General features: G+C 35.4%; 1 protein-coding gene across 1 annotated transcript in view; it reads left to right on the forward strand.

Moving 5' to 3' along the window:
- Positions 1–1,785, forward strand: part of IL1RAPL2 (interleukin 1 receptor accessory protein like 2) — a gene marked incomplete at both ends in the record, with an annotated part of 1,178,754 nt that extends 1,176,969 nt beyond the window's left edge. The window contains one exon of the mRNA XM_080795622.1: positions 1,088–1,785. Coding sequence (XP_080651748.1) covers positions 1,088–1,785 — 698 coding nt within the window. The remainder of the gene's footprint in view (positions 1–1,087) is intronic.
- Positions 1,786–16,787: the final 15,002 nt, after the last annotated feature.

Genomic DNA, 16,787 nt, shown 5'->3' on the forward strand with positions numbered 1-16,787 from the left:
AGATTTGCAGTGACAAATGTTGCTATGCTTCTGTAAGCACTGCTTCTGCTAGAGGGCACTGTACATTAGACAAGGCCTTGTTCTCTACTTAGTAAAGACAGCTTTCTGTTGCCGCACCTGTGTCCAAGTCTCCATTTGTTAACACATGTATGTGTTTCCCTTTTTGGCAGGTCAGATTTGGGGAAACATGATTGCAAAAGGATTATTCTGTGGAATAAATAAATCTAGAGTTAGTTGAGTGTTTTTCTACCATGAAAGGACTATAACATATTCACCTCACTCTCAGAATTTCTCCACAAAGTAGGGTAAAGACTCCTCAACTGATAGACTCCACCTTTACTCTTTTACCATTCATTCCACACCATCCCCCACCTATAACTTCACCCCTTATTCTTCCCCAGAACAAAGAGAAGCTGGTTTAAATTAAACTCCTGGGCACACACAAACCACTTTTCTATCTCTCAGTTCGAAGGGCAACATGGAGAACCTAAGATTGCAATAACAAAAGATATTCTGAGAAACAAGCTATGAGTCTAGAAGAGATTTTCCACCATTTCTATCAGTTATCTTTGAAGTAGTTCCTATACATACCTGCTAATTGTTTTGTAGTTTGGTAGTTTAGTAATTGAAAACTATGGGAAAAACCAAAACAAACCCATAAATACAGTGACCTTTCATTCGTTAAACAGCTCCATTTCTCTTTTCATCAATCTGATGATTACTTGTTCCCCTAGGGCTGTTGATACATTGGGATAAAATTTGGAAGCCTGCCTTGAATTAAATAATTAAATAAATAAAAATAGCTGAAATACACCTAAACTCTGAAGAAGTCAGAGTTTTGTATTAGTCAACAGAATGCTGTAAGTAATGATGAGGGGACAGAAAATAAGTATTAATAAGCGGAGTGTGTTTTTTTTTTCATTGTTCATTTTAAGGAAATGTACTTTCTGAATGTGCAATACAAGAAAAGAAAATGTGATGTTCCTTAGTGAAAGACTGGCTTTTTGCTCTATTAGAGTGCAAACCTGATGTTTTAAAGACTGGAAATGTGTTTGTTTTACTCTTTCTCTCTTTCTGTGATTTGTAGCATACATTGAAGATCTCGCAAGATGTGTTGAGCAAAGCAGAAGACTTATTATCCTGCTAACTCCAGACTATATTCTCAGACGAGGATGGAGTATTTTCGAGTTGGAAAGTAGACTCCATAACATGCTAGTCAGTGGAGAAATCAAAGTGATTCTGATTGAGTGTACAGAATTAAAAGAAAAGGTGAATTGCCAGGAGGTGGAATCACTAAAGCGCAACATTAAACTTCTGTCCTTGATCAAGTGGAAGGGACCCAAAAGCAGCAAATTAAATTCTAAGTTTTGGAAGCAATTAGTATATGAAATGCCCATCAAGAAAAAAGAAATGCTTTCTCGGTGCCATGTTCTGGACTCTGCAGAGCAAGGACTTTTTGGAGAACTCCAGCCTATACCCTCTATTGCCATGACCAGTACCTCGGCCTCTCTGGTGTCATCTCAAGCTGATCTCCCTGATTTCCACCATTCAGATTCAATGCAAATGAGACACTGTTGCAGAGGTTATAAACACGAGATGCCAACCACCACCTTGCCAGTACCTTCCTTAGGCAACCACCACACTTACTGCAACCCGCCTCTGGCACTACTCAATGGACAGCTATCCCTTACGAATAACCTGAAAGATACCCAAGAATTTCATAGGAACAGTTCCCTGCTACCTTTATCATCCAAAGAGCTTAGCTTTACCAGTGATATTTGGTAGTAAAAACTCTGAAGTCCTCTGAACAGCTATGTGAACATACAGAATTTCTTCTTTGCCAAGCATAAAGTACACCTAATAACATTGAGGTGCTGAATACGTGTTCAAAGTAAAAGGCACAGAATCCCTTTTGTACTTATAATTTTTGTTTACATTTCCAAAATAGTGGGAGATGGGGGGAGGAAGGACCTGCTTTTGTAGTATAGTACCTTGTTTCAATGAGTAGTTTTGATTTCTTCCTGAAAGTAAAAAGTTAAATATCCTTTTCTTTAAGAGTAGGTTTTATGACACCTTTTGGACTGCAAGCTTAGATGAGGTATCTTCCCCATATTTATAAATATTTCAGTATTTACATGGCTTTTGAAATAAGAAAAACTTAGACTTGAATTGATTTTGAAAATTCTGAACTAAGTTTAAGCGGAAAAGAGAACTTCTACAGAATAACTAAAAAATCAGGAGTTATCAAGAAAGAAGTGTTGAAGCACCCCAATTAAGAGGATTCTTTGTAGAAGAAGATCAGTTAAGAAAAAATGTGATTGAAATGTTTGGAACTTCTTCAATGTACTGGGCAACTTCTCTAGACTAAATCAACAGCTCATAATGACAGCTTATACTTGTATAGGGAGCATGTCTTCTGTAAAGCAAACTGATGGGTAGGCAAACAATAAGCATTTCTTAAGCAAATGAATAGAGAGGCTGCTAGTTCTTTGAAGATGATTTTAAAGAACTCGTATGGCTTTCTAGCCTATTTCAAGTTTTACAAATTTGAAAACACCTTTTAAGATGCGTATTTTATTGTTTGCTAATAATTCACATTTGGATTTTTTTTTTCCAAATGATCTCTTGACCTACTTTTTACAGCATCATTGGAGTTTGAATTTGAGTTAATATTGACTGCAGTGTCAGCAGCAGAAAAGAAGTAAAACAACAATATCAACAGATGAAGTGCAAAATTATTCAAGTTTACTAGTGATAGAGCAGCAATTGCAGTGATTCTCATCTGAAATGTGGTTGTGAAACAGACTATTCTGCACATACAAAATATCTTCTTCGCCATGTGTGCACGGTTCCTGCAGAAGTATCTCTATTCCTGGTGCTTCAAAGAGTATATTTTATAGACTAAAGTTTTCCACCTTCACATTATGACTGTGACTGTACCACACCAGAAAATCCCTGTGAATGATCTAAAATATTATGAATTTACTGTAAGGATTGTACCCCTATTCTAGTATTTATTGTGGATTACTACTTTGTGTTATTTCAAATTACTCAGTTTTGGTGTGTTCTCTACCACGATGACTGGGGGGGGGGGCAATTTTTTATCAAGGTTGAATCTGATACCTTGCAGATGGTTCATAAATCATGTTTTTGGACAAATATAAATAAGAACAGATGTACACAATGTGTAAAAATTAAGAATTTGCCCAACCCTTGTAAATGTGAGACTCAAACATATAAGAGAATATTAGATAATATGTTTTGATTATTTCTTTCAACCTTTTTACATTATTAATTCCCTGTGATCCATGAAAGTTTTGTTTAAAGTACTTGTTTCTCCATTGCTTTTCTATATCCAGCTGCTCAGAAAATGCATTATGCTTCAACAATATGTAAAAGCTTAGCAGTGATACATGTTCATTTCATACTGAGACAATTAGTTTCTTCTTTGAAAAGTCCTGTTCAACACACACAGATGTTTCATAGATGTATTGTTTCCACTGAGAAAGGTGATTTTGCTTCTGTAAAAAATATAGGTATTTCAGATATGGAAATTTGTCAATTCCAAACTGTTTTCCAAGTGCTATAAAGTTGTATTTACTCTTCATTGTCCTTTAATGATATGTGTAATTATTAAGTTAATAACCTGCATGAAATGAGTAGTATATATGTTTAAGTGACCAATTGTACTTCTTATTATTTTGTTTTTCACAGAAACCTAGATTAATTCAAATAGAATTTTCAGTGGTATTTTTAAACTAATACTTCTATATTGAGCATGCCAGTTCTGAAAATATAACATGGGTCTCTCTGCTTCCTTTATTTACAATGATTAAACGTGGGTAGCAATTTGAGTTGGCTGGCCACAATGTGTCCTTTCACTACTAGTAAGTACTCAAAAACAGAGCATTCACACTTGTGCTGGGGAACTTGACAAGTAACCTTTTCTACCATTTTCAGGAACGAATGTGTACACTATCTATAAAAATTTATTTCTAGATGGCAATTCAAATTTGATTTTCATCTGATATTTTTGAAAGATATAACCCATAGGGTATAATAAGCATTTAGTCTAGAACATAATTTATTTTCCACTTGCTTACACAGTAGGAAAAACTTTCTTCTCAATTTTTCACTGAAATGGATTTGAAAATTTAGAAAAAATACTGATGCAATTAGTTCCTGTATGTTCATAGCAAATTTATTTAGTTCATTCATCAACAGTACACGGACTTTTAAAAATTGATGCTATTAAAGATTTAAAAAAATCTGAGAATGTCAGAAATTATGAAACAAATGAGAAATATACAAAAACAATATATATATTCATACCATATATACCATATATGTGTGTGTGTGTGTGTGTGTGTGTATGAATGAAGTGAAAACTGTATTAAGAATAAACAGTGCTCAGGAGATCTTCAAAATGTACGTGGTTTTAGTTTGGCAAAATATAAGATCTGGCAGATTTGGTAATCTCTGAGCTCTAATCTAACTGTGGAGATTCTGAAAGACGGCTAGATGGTTCCCGAAAAGAAGTAAGAAGGTATCTCTCCTCACCCCCTCTAAACCTTGATTAAATTAGATCCAAATCTGTTCAGATTTCAATCACTCTCATTTAAAAAAATGAGTACAAAAACATTTGTGGGCTTCTAGTAAGGCTTAAACCCAAGGTAGTATCATGTGATAAATTAAAAGTTTGAGTATTGTAGCTAATATTGTGGGGCTTAAAAGTAGGAAACAAACTACAATAAGAGGAGAAACAGTTCAGGTATGAAAGGGAAGTTTATAGAGGAGTTTCCAGAGGACATGGAAATGATTAATATATTATGAATTATTTTTGTAACACATTGAAAAATGGCAGGTGTGTGAAAGAAGCAAATTCTGGAAAAAAAGAGGAGACTCTCTGCCCCACGTGGTGATTGAAGGTCTTACAAAAGAGAAGACTCTCTGACCCATGTGGTGATTGAAGGTCTTACAAGAGTACAGAACCCCTGGTTTCAAGCATTTACTGCCCTTTGGCATTTTATTTTTAAATAAATTGGTTGGTTTTCACCAAGTGTTTTCTAAAAAAATTAAAGAATGACCATGGGAAATATCCTAGAAATTGTACATACAAATCTTGATGCTCCTTATATCAATTTCCCAAGGTGGAGTAGTGATAAAATCAGAATGAAGTTAAGACAGGACATAGTTCCATAGTGGCCAGTTAAGTCTGAACACTTTCAATTGTTGTTGCTCTTTTCTGGGAGAGAATTTCATGTTGAAAATTGTTTGGCTCAAATTTCTCTATTACTCATGCATTTTTGTTCTAAGATGTCTGATAGGAAGTTACAGTGTTGAATATTAAGACTCTCTGATGAATGTATGGCGCTGTCTAATAAAAAATAATCATTAGCTTCTAACCTTTTCATATAAAACTTACCTTTTTTTACAACTGAAATCAGCCATAGGCAATTTAAGAAGGTTATTCAGCATTCTAATTACCATGAGATCAGAGCTTGTAAAATCACCTGCACCCACCTAAACCTGTCTTCTCAAATGTTCACTACTGTTCAATCAACCAAGTTTTCTCCAGGTAGTACTAAAGTCAATCATGAATATTAAGTGCCCACTGTGTATGGCCCACTACATAAAGTTTAATAGAAATATTTTTTTAAAATTTGAAGTCCTTATTTTCAAATAGTGTACACATTACATGCACAAAGAAAGGGGGTATTTTCAAAACATATTCCAGTGTAGGAAAATTAATATTTTACGTACAGAGTAGATAAGAGAGGTGGGATGATTCAGTCCCAAATTGAGCAAGAGATGAGTTTGGAATAGAAAGAACAGTGGTGAAGAAAGGCAATTTCCCAAGTGCAAAGAACAACACATGTGAAGATTCAGGAGGAAATAAGCAAGTCCTGTTTAGCTGATAACAAGCATATTTGGGCTAGCAAGAGCAGAAATCTGTGTGAGGGCATAGTAAGAAATAAGGATAGGAGAGGTGCTGGAACATTCATGTGGTAGCAGATGCAGGAAGAATTAAATAAGGGAAGAGAATGGTGGCAGGGAGACCAGTTGGGATGCTATTGTCATAGTCCACATCTGAGGTGATAAGAGATGGAGAGTTGTGCCCTGGATACTCTCAGAAAAGACAAATCAGGAGAAAGAGGAATAGGCAGAATGTGGTGAAGTGAAAAGTGGAAAATTTTCAAAAAGTCAATAAAGACTTCAAGGATAAAGAAAACTAGTTGCACAAAAGGAATTCTCTTGGAGTATTTAACTTACTTTCTTAATTGAGCATCCTGACACTGTAAGGACAATAGAGACAACATAATGATAGGTGTGTTTGCTACTGGAGCAACTTTTGAAGCATTTGCAGGAGAATAATGGTCAAGAAAGACAAAGTACTTCTGCAGAGCTGCTTTAGAAATGAGTAATTACATTTATTCCACTAAATATAATCTCAAATTCTCAAAGAAGGAATTGATGAAGTTTGGTCCTTTGTGTCTCATCTGTCTACTGATTCTTTTTAAATTCCTCACTTCACTTCAGAGTATAGAATTATGATCAGAAAATAAAGGCATTGAAATTGTTCAATTAGACAGAACTTCAAAAGGTAGGGATTGAGGGTATTTGTCACTAGTTTGAACATAATAAAAAAAAACATAATAGAAAAAAAATAAAATAGAGAAACTGGACAAGGTTTACAAGGAGCAAAAAGTGATATGTTGAAGTGTGTTGGAGTGGTGGGAGGAAGCTCATGGAGTTGCCCTATGAAGAACAATAAAAAATTGACAATCACGTAAAGCTTGAGACCAAAGAACCAAATTTTTACCAAAATTGAATGTGGAATGATTATAATCTTTAAAATTATGAAGGAAATTTTATATGGGACATTGTATTTATAAGACTTGATAACTATTGTTAAAGAACAACAACCCAAATTTTGCAGCTTAACACAGTAAAATTCACTGCCTGCTCACATCACAATCTAATGAGGATTGGAGGGGCTCATGGGGAGAGGCTGTGCTCCACAGTCATTCAGAGATAGGCTCTTTTTATTTTGTTTCTCTCATCTCCTCTAGGTCCAAGGAGTTCTCTCCATTCAGCCAGCAGATTGGTAAAAGGAGAGGGCAAGGAGGTTGGAACAAAATGGCCAATAAAATCCACTCACATTAAAGGGTAAGGACGTAGAGTCTAGATGTTTGCTCAGAAGAAAAAGGAAATAAAATTTAGTGAACAAATGAACAGAGTTGCAGTTAGTAAGATGTTGAGCAATTCTTTTCCATGATGCCAGGAGATGAGACAAAACAAAACAAAAACAAAAACAAAAACAAAGAAAAGGAAAGTTTTAGGAAAGAGAGCTTTTACCCTCAGAAGCAGAAAACACCAGAACAGATAAAGATCTTCTGAAGATCAGTGGCCATGTATTATTCCTTGCTACAGTTCAATTACTCAAGAAAGTGCTAGTCATAGAATAGGTGCTCATATCACATGTCTTGATTAAAAGGACAGATGAATTTGGGAGCATCTGTGAAGTTTCAATTCCTGGATTCTTCAAAAATATAAGAAGATATTTTTTATTTGCTTCTACTGGAAAGCAGTTTAATTTATTATTTTCATTTAAAAATGAATTAGATTATCTCTTTATGTCCTGTCTAGGTCTAGGATTTTAGAATTCTAGTCAATCTGTGGTTGGAGATCAAAGTTTCTTAAGCATTTTGCCAGTCAAACAAATCATTCTTCCTCAGAGCATGCAGACAATTTAGTTCTATGAAACCACCCAGTGGAGTTTATTGCTCCTAACCACATAGGACTTTTTTTTTAATTTTTTGGGAAATATGTACTTTACATACTGACTTACTGCCAACAAAAAACGTCTCTCTTTTTTGAAAAGCATACTTTTATGACTATAATTATCATATTGGGTGGAATAATAGGGATTAGATTAACCCCCTTTACTGAGCACAGGATGTGCCACAGTAGCAATTCCACCAATGAATTCATGATGCAGAAATATTCAAGTTTCTGTCCTCCCTGACATATTTTCTAGACAGCCAATACATTGTGAGTACTCCCAGCCTTCTTGACAAAGGAGATATGGGGAAAGAAACAGAAAAATTGAGAATGCCATTCATTTTCATCTTGGACAAATTACTCAACCTTCCATGCTTCTATTTTCTCACCTGTAAAATGGGTATAACAATAACATATATAGGGTTACTGTGAACAATATGATTGAATGTATGTAAAGCGCTTTGGAGAATGACACAAAATAAGCATTACATAAAAGTTACTGTTGCAGCTATTATTTTTAAACAAAAATGACACTGCTGACCCACCATCCATGGGAAATGCATTTTTATTTCACTTTCCAAGTGGTAGAAATTGGCTGTTCAATTTCTTGCATGACTGCCTGTAGAACCAAGGACACTCATTTTCCAGACAGCGGGCTGAGGCTAGAAGTGCATTCTGTGGCCATAGAACAAATCAGAGCTAACTGGCCCTTACAAGGAACAAACCTACAGTAACTTTGACCTCATTAGTAATGTGTTCTGAACTAGACAAAAAACAGGACTCTCAGAACATGGATTATTCAGATTTGCTGTCCATGTTAATCAAAGTCCCCAGATGATACTCTCCTTAATTTTAGCTAGGTTTACATAAGACCAAAACATCTGGATCAGAAGTGAAAGAATGCAGATGTTTAAGCCACATGATGGGAAACATCCAGATGTCTCAAATTTGTACTTGTCATTTTGTTCTTTGTTTTAAAGAAAGAGAAGCCAAAAGAAAAAAAAAATCCACCATGGTTTCTTTTTCCTTAACCTGTGTAAAGTCAAGCTGTTTTGTTGTTGTTGTTGTTGTTATATAAATTTAAAATGCCCAAAAGCTGATTAAAATGTTCATTGATAATATCACTAGATTAATTGTGTTTTAAGAGGATATTTTTAAATTTTACTTTAAGAAGACATCTTATCCATGAGTAACATTTGTGAAAAGAAATTGCTTTTAGAGTGAGACAATATTTTGGAAGACTTGATCATAATGAATTACCCAGGAAAGAATTACTAGGATGATACCAACAGAAAGGAGAATTTGCTGAAGAAACTCCTCAGATATATTGTTTATTTCCTAAGATCTGAGCTCAACAAAATGAGTTCAGATAAAGGAGTAAGGAGTTAAATCCAAAAGGATACATATAAATCTTTCTTCTGTTTATGTAATCATATTTGCTACCTGGAAAGCAACAAGAGTTGACTATAGGCATAAACAAAATAGGTAGCCATTTATGGAGTGTGATTGGAAGGAAAACAAAATTAACGAGGAAGTCTCTGAAATGCCTCTAGGAATTTTAACTAAGTGAAATCATGATGTCCCCAGGGAGTTGCCACAATCTGGCCCTTATGATCTCACCAAACTCCTCTATCATGAAGCAAAGCATATTTACTAGATACCACATTAATGCAGGTATTCTAATTTTAGAACTGAATGGGGCTTTCAAGATCATCTATTTCAATCCCTTTATTTTACTGGGAAAACTGAGGCCCAGAAAGTAAGTGACCTGCTCTAGTTATATGAAGTAGAGAAGCATACAATTGTGAGGCAGTTGATGGATAGGTTTTGATAAAGGTACACGTAGACAGACCGAAAAGAGGAAGGATTCTGGAATTCATGATGGCACTGGGTACAGAGGGAATGCTGGAAATATGCTGAAGATAGGAGAGGGAGTTCGGTGAACACCAAGCAAAGAACCCAACATCAATAAACTGCACTTATGATAATTTTGTTAATATATACATTATTTGACACAAATGGCAGCCTTTTGTGATTGCTCCATCTTCCATGGTGACTAAAAAGCACTGAAGATAATTTTTTGGGGAATTGGATCAGTTTATTTGACAGATGAAGATATAATGTTTTAAGCTTCCCCCCAAAGACACAAATAAGGTGTCAAAGGACTAAGCTCAGGTTTGCGGAGTTGGTTTTGATTATCAGGTAGTGCTCAATTGCACAAGCACATGGCAAGCAAAACTACCTTCAGATCAAAGTTAGTCTTTCCAAGTCTCTAGCACTGTCTTTGGCAATGTGTACAGAGAAAATACAAATCAACTGTTCTCAAATGCTTTGAAAGGATAAAAAATTAGGAAAATATTCTGACGCCTGGGTTTCCCCAAGTAGAAAAAATCTAAGAGTAATTTTCTCCTCAGAGTTCCCTGGTCTTCTCAAGAGTATGTCCATATAATAAAGAAAAGCCTAAATCAAGACATACTGTTTTTAAGTCTTAAGATGAAAATCCATATAATTGTTCACTGATTATAATTTTCACATGATGACCATTTTATCTAACACAGTTCAAATCTACTTGGAAATAATAATGTGTGAATTAAATTGAAATATAGAATATCAGTATAGAATTCAGAGTTCAACCATTGCACCATACCCGACCATTTATCATTTCAATTTAAAAACAGAAATGCTGTCAGTGGAAACAGAAAACAAGTTGTCAGCATTTTTCCTTAAGCATGATGGAACCACAAAGCCATAGAGTAGGCAGTAAAATTTGTTTTAAAAGCTCAGTGTTTCAAGACAAGTCAGATTATTATGGGAGATATACTGTAAACTACTCATCTAATTTATTTTGCACTGATGCCAATTCACATGAAATTAGCTTTATTGGGTTGAAATGTTTTTTTTTTCCTCTTTCCTTTCCTTTTTCTTTTTCTCATTTTCTTTTTCTTTTCCCTTTCATTCCTTTCCTTCTCTCCCCTTCCCTTTACTTTCTTTTAATGTGAGCAAACCCAGTTCTGAGCCACACTGTGGAGGATGATGTCATTGATCCCTCCTTGCTTTCAATTTCATTTACAACCCAGAATGATTAAAAATGGCAAAGCCAAGGCTAAACTTTTTTCTCTCTATTCACAGCATTTTCAACTCTTTCTCTACTTCTCTACCATTGGTTTCCTTTAATCTCTAAAAACAAGGAATGCTCACGTTAGGTGGATCCTGGAAGATCATCTAAACCTCTTATTTTAAAGATGGGGAAACCAAGACTCAGAAAGGTTAAGTGACTTATCAAAAGCCAGAGAACTAATTAATGACATAGCCAAAACTAGAATCCAAGAATCCTGATTGATCTCTCTCTCCACTATCCCAATCATGCTCTCAGCAATCAATTCATAGATTAGATTCTTAAGATATTTATCTATCCATCTAAGTTTTTGGGTGGAGGGCAGCCAATGTCTTGCCAATTCATGTAACTTTAAATATTTTCAAACACCTTTATGTCACATGTCTCTGAGAACCTAAAATGCTTAATCAAATATACTACATACAGAGAATGAATTGTGAAACTTCCTCCACCACAACCACCACCACCAACACTTGCAGGACAGAAGATGTATTAGTCTGAACTATGGAAGCCTAACTTTTAAATTTGGTCTTCTTAGCCCAAGCAAGTTGAGGACATTTTCTAGATACAGTAAGATATTTGGATTTTACTATTCTGATTCAAATGAGTGTTTGGATATGGAAAGCATGATGAACATCAACTCTGGAGCCAGACCATCTGAATTCAAATTTCATATTTGAATTTACTGGTTATTTCACTTGGGAGAAGTTATTTAAATTCTCAGCACCCCAGTTTCCTCAGCTGTAAAACAGTGATGAGGTGGTGGTGATAACAATAATGTTCATTTCTTAGGATAGTTGAGAAGTTTAAATGAGCATGTAAAGTGCTTAGAAGAGAACTTCCATATAGTAGGTATCATAAAAGTTTTAGCTACTACTTGTATTTTCTTCCCTGCTTTGTAAGGAAAAAAATTGGCTCAGCAAATAAATGCCCAACATTGAGCATTACTGGGACTGTTTTAAAAGATTTTAACCATCAAATGTATGTAAGGAAGGGTGCTATTAATGACTAGGTATGTCTATTAATTAAAACTAGCTGAGCACATCTTTTCCTTGAAAATATCATCATAGTCTTTATTCCAATTACTATTTTCTTTCAAATAACATTATTTTTCAAATTAAAAAGCAATTCAGCGTTTTTGCTAAGGCAGTAAGTAGATCACCCAACTACACTTGAATTAGTGAGTTGTGACTGTATCTCAGCACACCTTCTCCCCCCAAACAATAACAGACACAGACATTTTTTTAAAACGAAGTAATTTTTTTCAACCTGACAAATCATTTGGATTTTCCACTAACAAAGTTCTTAACAGGTTTGAAAGGCCAAAATAATAAAGAAGAAGTTCACCGGGTCAACAAGCCATTGTGTAGTTGTGGATTTTAAGCAGTCGCAAGTTGAAATGAGTCAATAATGTGGTGTAGTTACTTAGAAAGCAAATGCAGTGTTAGAATAGAGCACTATACAAATAGAATGCCCAGTTCACTAGTGCCAAGGAATTTGGCACTAGTAAGACAAGATTTGGTAGGCTACATTCATTTCTGGGCACCCACATTCTAATAGGAACTTTACCGGTCTAGAAAGATTTCAGAAGAAGATAGTCCAGATGGTAAAGTTTCTGAAATCATGCTGTGGAGGGAGGATTGAAACAACTGGAAGTCTATTTCCTGAAAAAAAGAAAATTTAGCCAAAATGTGATGTGAAGACAAAATTAGACATATTCAGTGTAGCCCCAAGGGGAGAACCAGGATAACGAGTAGAACTCATGAGGAAGCAAATTTAGGCTCAGGATCACAAAGATCTGTCTAAGGATACAAAATACCCATAAACAAAATGGGCTTTCTTGCAAAACAGTAAACTCTGTCACTGCAAAGTGTCAAAGACTGGGAGAATGCAGAAAGGATTTTTACTTTAAGTATGAGGTTAAAATGTTATTATCTAAGAATATTTCCAACTTGAATCTCTGATTGTAGCCCTATGACTATATGCTTAGATAGCTGAAATACACATCTAGCTGATTTGTCTTCGAATACGTACTGAACACTACTACCTCCTACACTATTGCCAGACTAATCCATTCAATTTGTATTTGCTGCTCCCCCCTACTCTTCCCCATCTCTTCCTCTTCTCTCTTCCTTTCTCTTTTCATAACACATACACACACACACAAACACAAAAACACAATTGCTGAGCTATGTATGAAGTTCATGGTGTGCCAGCACTCTACATACACTATATGTATTTACACACATCCAAACACACAAATGCTTTATATATGACTACTTCTTCTCCTGAATTGGGTCCAAATGTCTTTTCTGACCCTTTGCACCTCCCTACTACGTGAACTCCTCTTTTCTGGTAATCTTATTTCTTTCTCTTTGCCAAAATACATTCTCTACTATTGAAGACATCCTAACTATATCAAATTTACATTCTTTTAAAAATAATGTATTTTTTAAGATTTTATTTATTTATTTGACAGACAGATCTCACAAGTAGGCCGAGAGGCAGGCAGAGAGAGAAAAGTTAGCAGGATCCCTGCTGAGCAGAGAGCCGGATGCAGGGCTCCATCCCAGAACCCTGAGATCATGACCTGAGCTGAAGGCAGAGGCTTTAACCCACTGAGCCACCCAGGTGCCCCTCAAATTTATATTCTACTCCATGACTTTGTATGTATACTTCTTCCTGACATTTTCTCAATCATTCCCTCCAAAAAGTTAAATGGTTCTGACCCTTTAAGCCTGAGTTCTTTCCCTGCCCCTCCCAAGGCTGAGTTCAACCCACCTTTTCCTGACTCTTTCCATGGCTATTATAACCTACACTTTGTCTCTTATCTCCTCTGAATTTGTAAATATACCACTATCATAATTTCAATCTCTAATTTTACATAACCCACAGTTTTCCAAATGAGGAAATGATAATTGCCCCCAAGTAAAGTGACTTTTCCTAGCTAACCCAGCAAATTAGTAGCAGAGCCAGAAAAGATAACAAAATTTACTGTTCTTGGGCTGGGTGTCTTAGAATGCAATATTTTTGTGTCTATTCATTTCATCTTCAGTAGATTCTGAACTCATGAAAGATAAGTATTGCTCCATTTTAAAATTTTTCTTTGTATTTTCAGAGGACTTACCACTTTGTTAGGCATATAGGTACTGCTCTTGGAGTTATTACTGAAGTGAAAAAAACAAGTACAAATATCATAAACTTATAGAGCTTACATTTTAATAGCTATTCAATAAACTAGTAAAGAAGGCCTGGTTGAAAACATACTTTATCTGACTTGCCTTTCTATAAAACTTCCTTGCATGCTACCAAACTGACTTTAACTAAACAACACTGACCTTAACATGTGGAACAATTTTGGAAACTGGATTCTTGTGTGTGTGTTGTGTGTGTGTTTAATGTACTTATTTAAAAGATCATCTGTCATGCTTGTATGAATAAAAGTTAAGTCCTAGAAGCTTATAGTCTTGTCCAGTCTAACTAGATCCAAACCAAGTTGACCAAAACTAAGAACAGAATAACTGAGTTTTGGTGTTCAAAACCACATTTGCCTAATGAATTCAGTTTTTTAAAAATTTTTTATTATGTTCAGTTAGCCACTGCAAAGGACATAATTTTTGATGTAGTTTTTAGTGATTCATTAGTTACATATAACACCCAGTACTCATCACAGCACATGCCCTATGCTGTTCTTTGGATCTATACCTTTAAATAAAAATTCAATTACCTTATCTCTAGGAGTTAGAGATATTATTTTAAGTCACTAAGTTTCAGAAACTGCTAGTCAACATGAAAATTGAAATCAATCAGTAGATACTGAGTATCTATTATATGCTGAACATTACACTTATAAGGTATAAATGGTGGCCCCTGCTTGCATGATGCTAGATGAAAAATAAAATGTACCTAGTGTGAAATACTAGCACTTCATGTGTAAAAAACCCCCTTCCCATCCAGTCGCCAAACGAAACATATGCATAGGAAATAGTATTGGGGAAAGGAATAACTTAAGACCAGAAATGAGAACTCCAAGCTGACAAAACCTGAATATATCCAAATTTTGATGTTGCATCTCAATGGATGAAACCCTAATTTTGAGAGAATAACCCAAGAAATTGAAGGAGCCCTTTTTCTCCCTACTCTTCAATTCCCCCACAGACCAATGCAGACTATGGAATGTAAGTCCACAAACCGCCACATCTCCACTCTTTACCTTGTGAGGAGGCCAAAAATGTTTAGCTATGTCAGTCGGTCCAATGGCCAAACCTCATATTTTTATGCATAAATAATTGGGAGTATGTGTAACGCTCTGTCCTCAGGGTTTTCAGGGACTGGGAGAGTGTAAATCATTTTAGAGTGCTGAATAAATGCAGATTGATAAAGAAATGTACACAGGTTTACACATATAAATTCGCTGATATTAATATGCTGGAACATTTTCTCCAGCAACCTACAAATAACAACTGGACCTCAAATATTTGAAAAAGATTTATAAGTCCAGCAACAGTTCCTTTGCTGTTTCTCCTTTAGAAGTTACAACTGGTGATTTTTAGGTGACTTCTAACAGCTCAGCTAGTAGTCTGCAAGTTCCAGAAGCTTGAATAAGGAGACTCAATTTCAAGGTGTGAGAGTACAATCACAAAGTCAGTTTTACAATCCAGAAAATTTAAGTCTCAATTCATGAGAACTCCTCAAAGAAAGAAAGCTACCCTTGAGGAAAAAAAAAAAAAAACAACAACTTCCTTTTGGGCCGTAGGCCTTTATTTAATTCTCTGAAGAAGTCTATTAAAGCGGATTTGTCTAGGTTTACCTACAATGATGGTTCATGTTCAGAACCATATGTTTAATTTTTGACTCATGGACCATGTTGATAATCTGCTGAAATTTATAGATCTTATTCCCAGGAAAAATGCACACATATACTATATATATATTTTGCACAGCTCACAATATGAGAGCTAGCATATATTTCCAGAAGCTCATCTTTGGGTGCCATTAAGGGTCAGTAGTCCCCAAATTAAGAGTGCCTCCTCTAGAAGTTGAAAAATGAACAGGAAGAAGGAATACAAAAGGTGGGGAATATAACATTTTCAAGTAAGACAAAAGGTGGGGAATACAACATTTTCAAGTAAGACAAAAATGCAAAGAACGTAAGCAATTTAGAATTATAGCTTTGATAGTCCTATCCCAGGAACAAATCAAAACAAAACAAAACAAAACAAAAGGATAATGTGAGGAGTTGTCACAAAGCTATGAGCTTTTTACTTTGCAAAAATAAAAGCAGAATATGCTTCAAGATATTCTTGCAGAATGTGGAAACTGTGACCCTTGGCTGCTATCATTTTTTTTCTATTTTTCTTGCCAAACAAATGTTATGAAAGAATATCTCCAGGCATTCACTCTACCCTGAGGGTTAAAAACATGTACAGGATGGAAACTGGCAGAATGCTGAGGTTGGCGGTCTTGTCTGCCTTGCTAAACCTTCTAGAGACCTTCAAGTGCTCTAGGGATGAGGGAGTTGTCTTTTTTAGAGAAAATCAGGTCACAAAAAAACTGTCCAAGTCTTCAGAACAATTGAGCCATGGCAGCAGATTCAAGTAGAAAAAAAGTTCTTCAGTGTAGATCCCATGATCTCAGAACACTGCATTTTACATTAAGAGCATCTACAGGAAATACTCTTGCCAGCACAAATAATCAGGAACTTTTCTCAATTGGAGAAACTGGGAACAAAACAGCAGAGACATTATATCTTGGGAGGAGATAGATGATTGAGGCTTTGAGACAGGATTCCTTGGGGATAAAATTCTCAAAAAGAATTCTATGGAGCTGAAATCATGCTCAGATATCACCAGACTTCCAAGGGGTTTTTCACTATTCTCATGCCTCC

Source organism: Martes martes (assembly GCF_963455335.1).
Source record: "Martes martes genome assembly, chromosome: X".
Lineage (NCBI taxonomy): Eukaryota > Metazoa > Chordata > Mammalia > Carnivora > Mustelidae > Martes > Martes martes.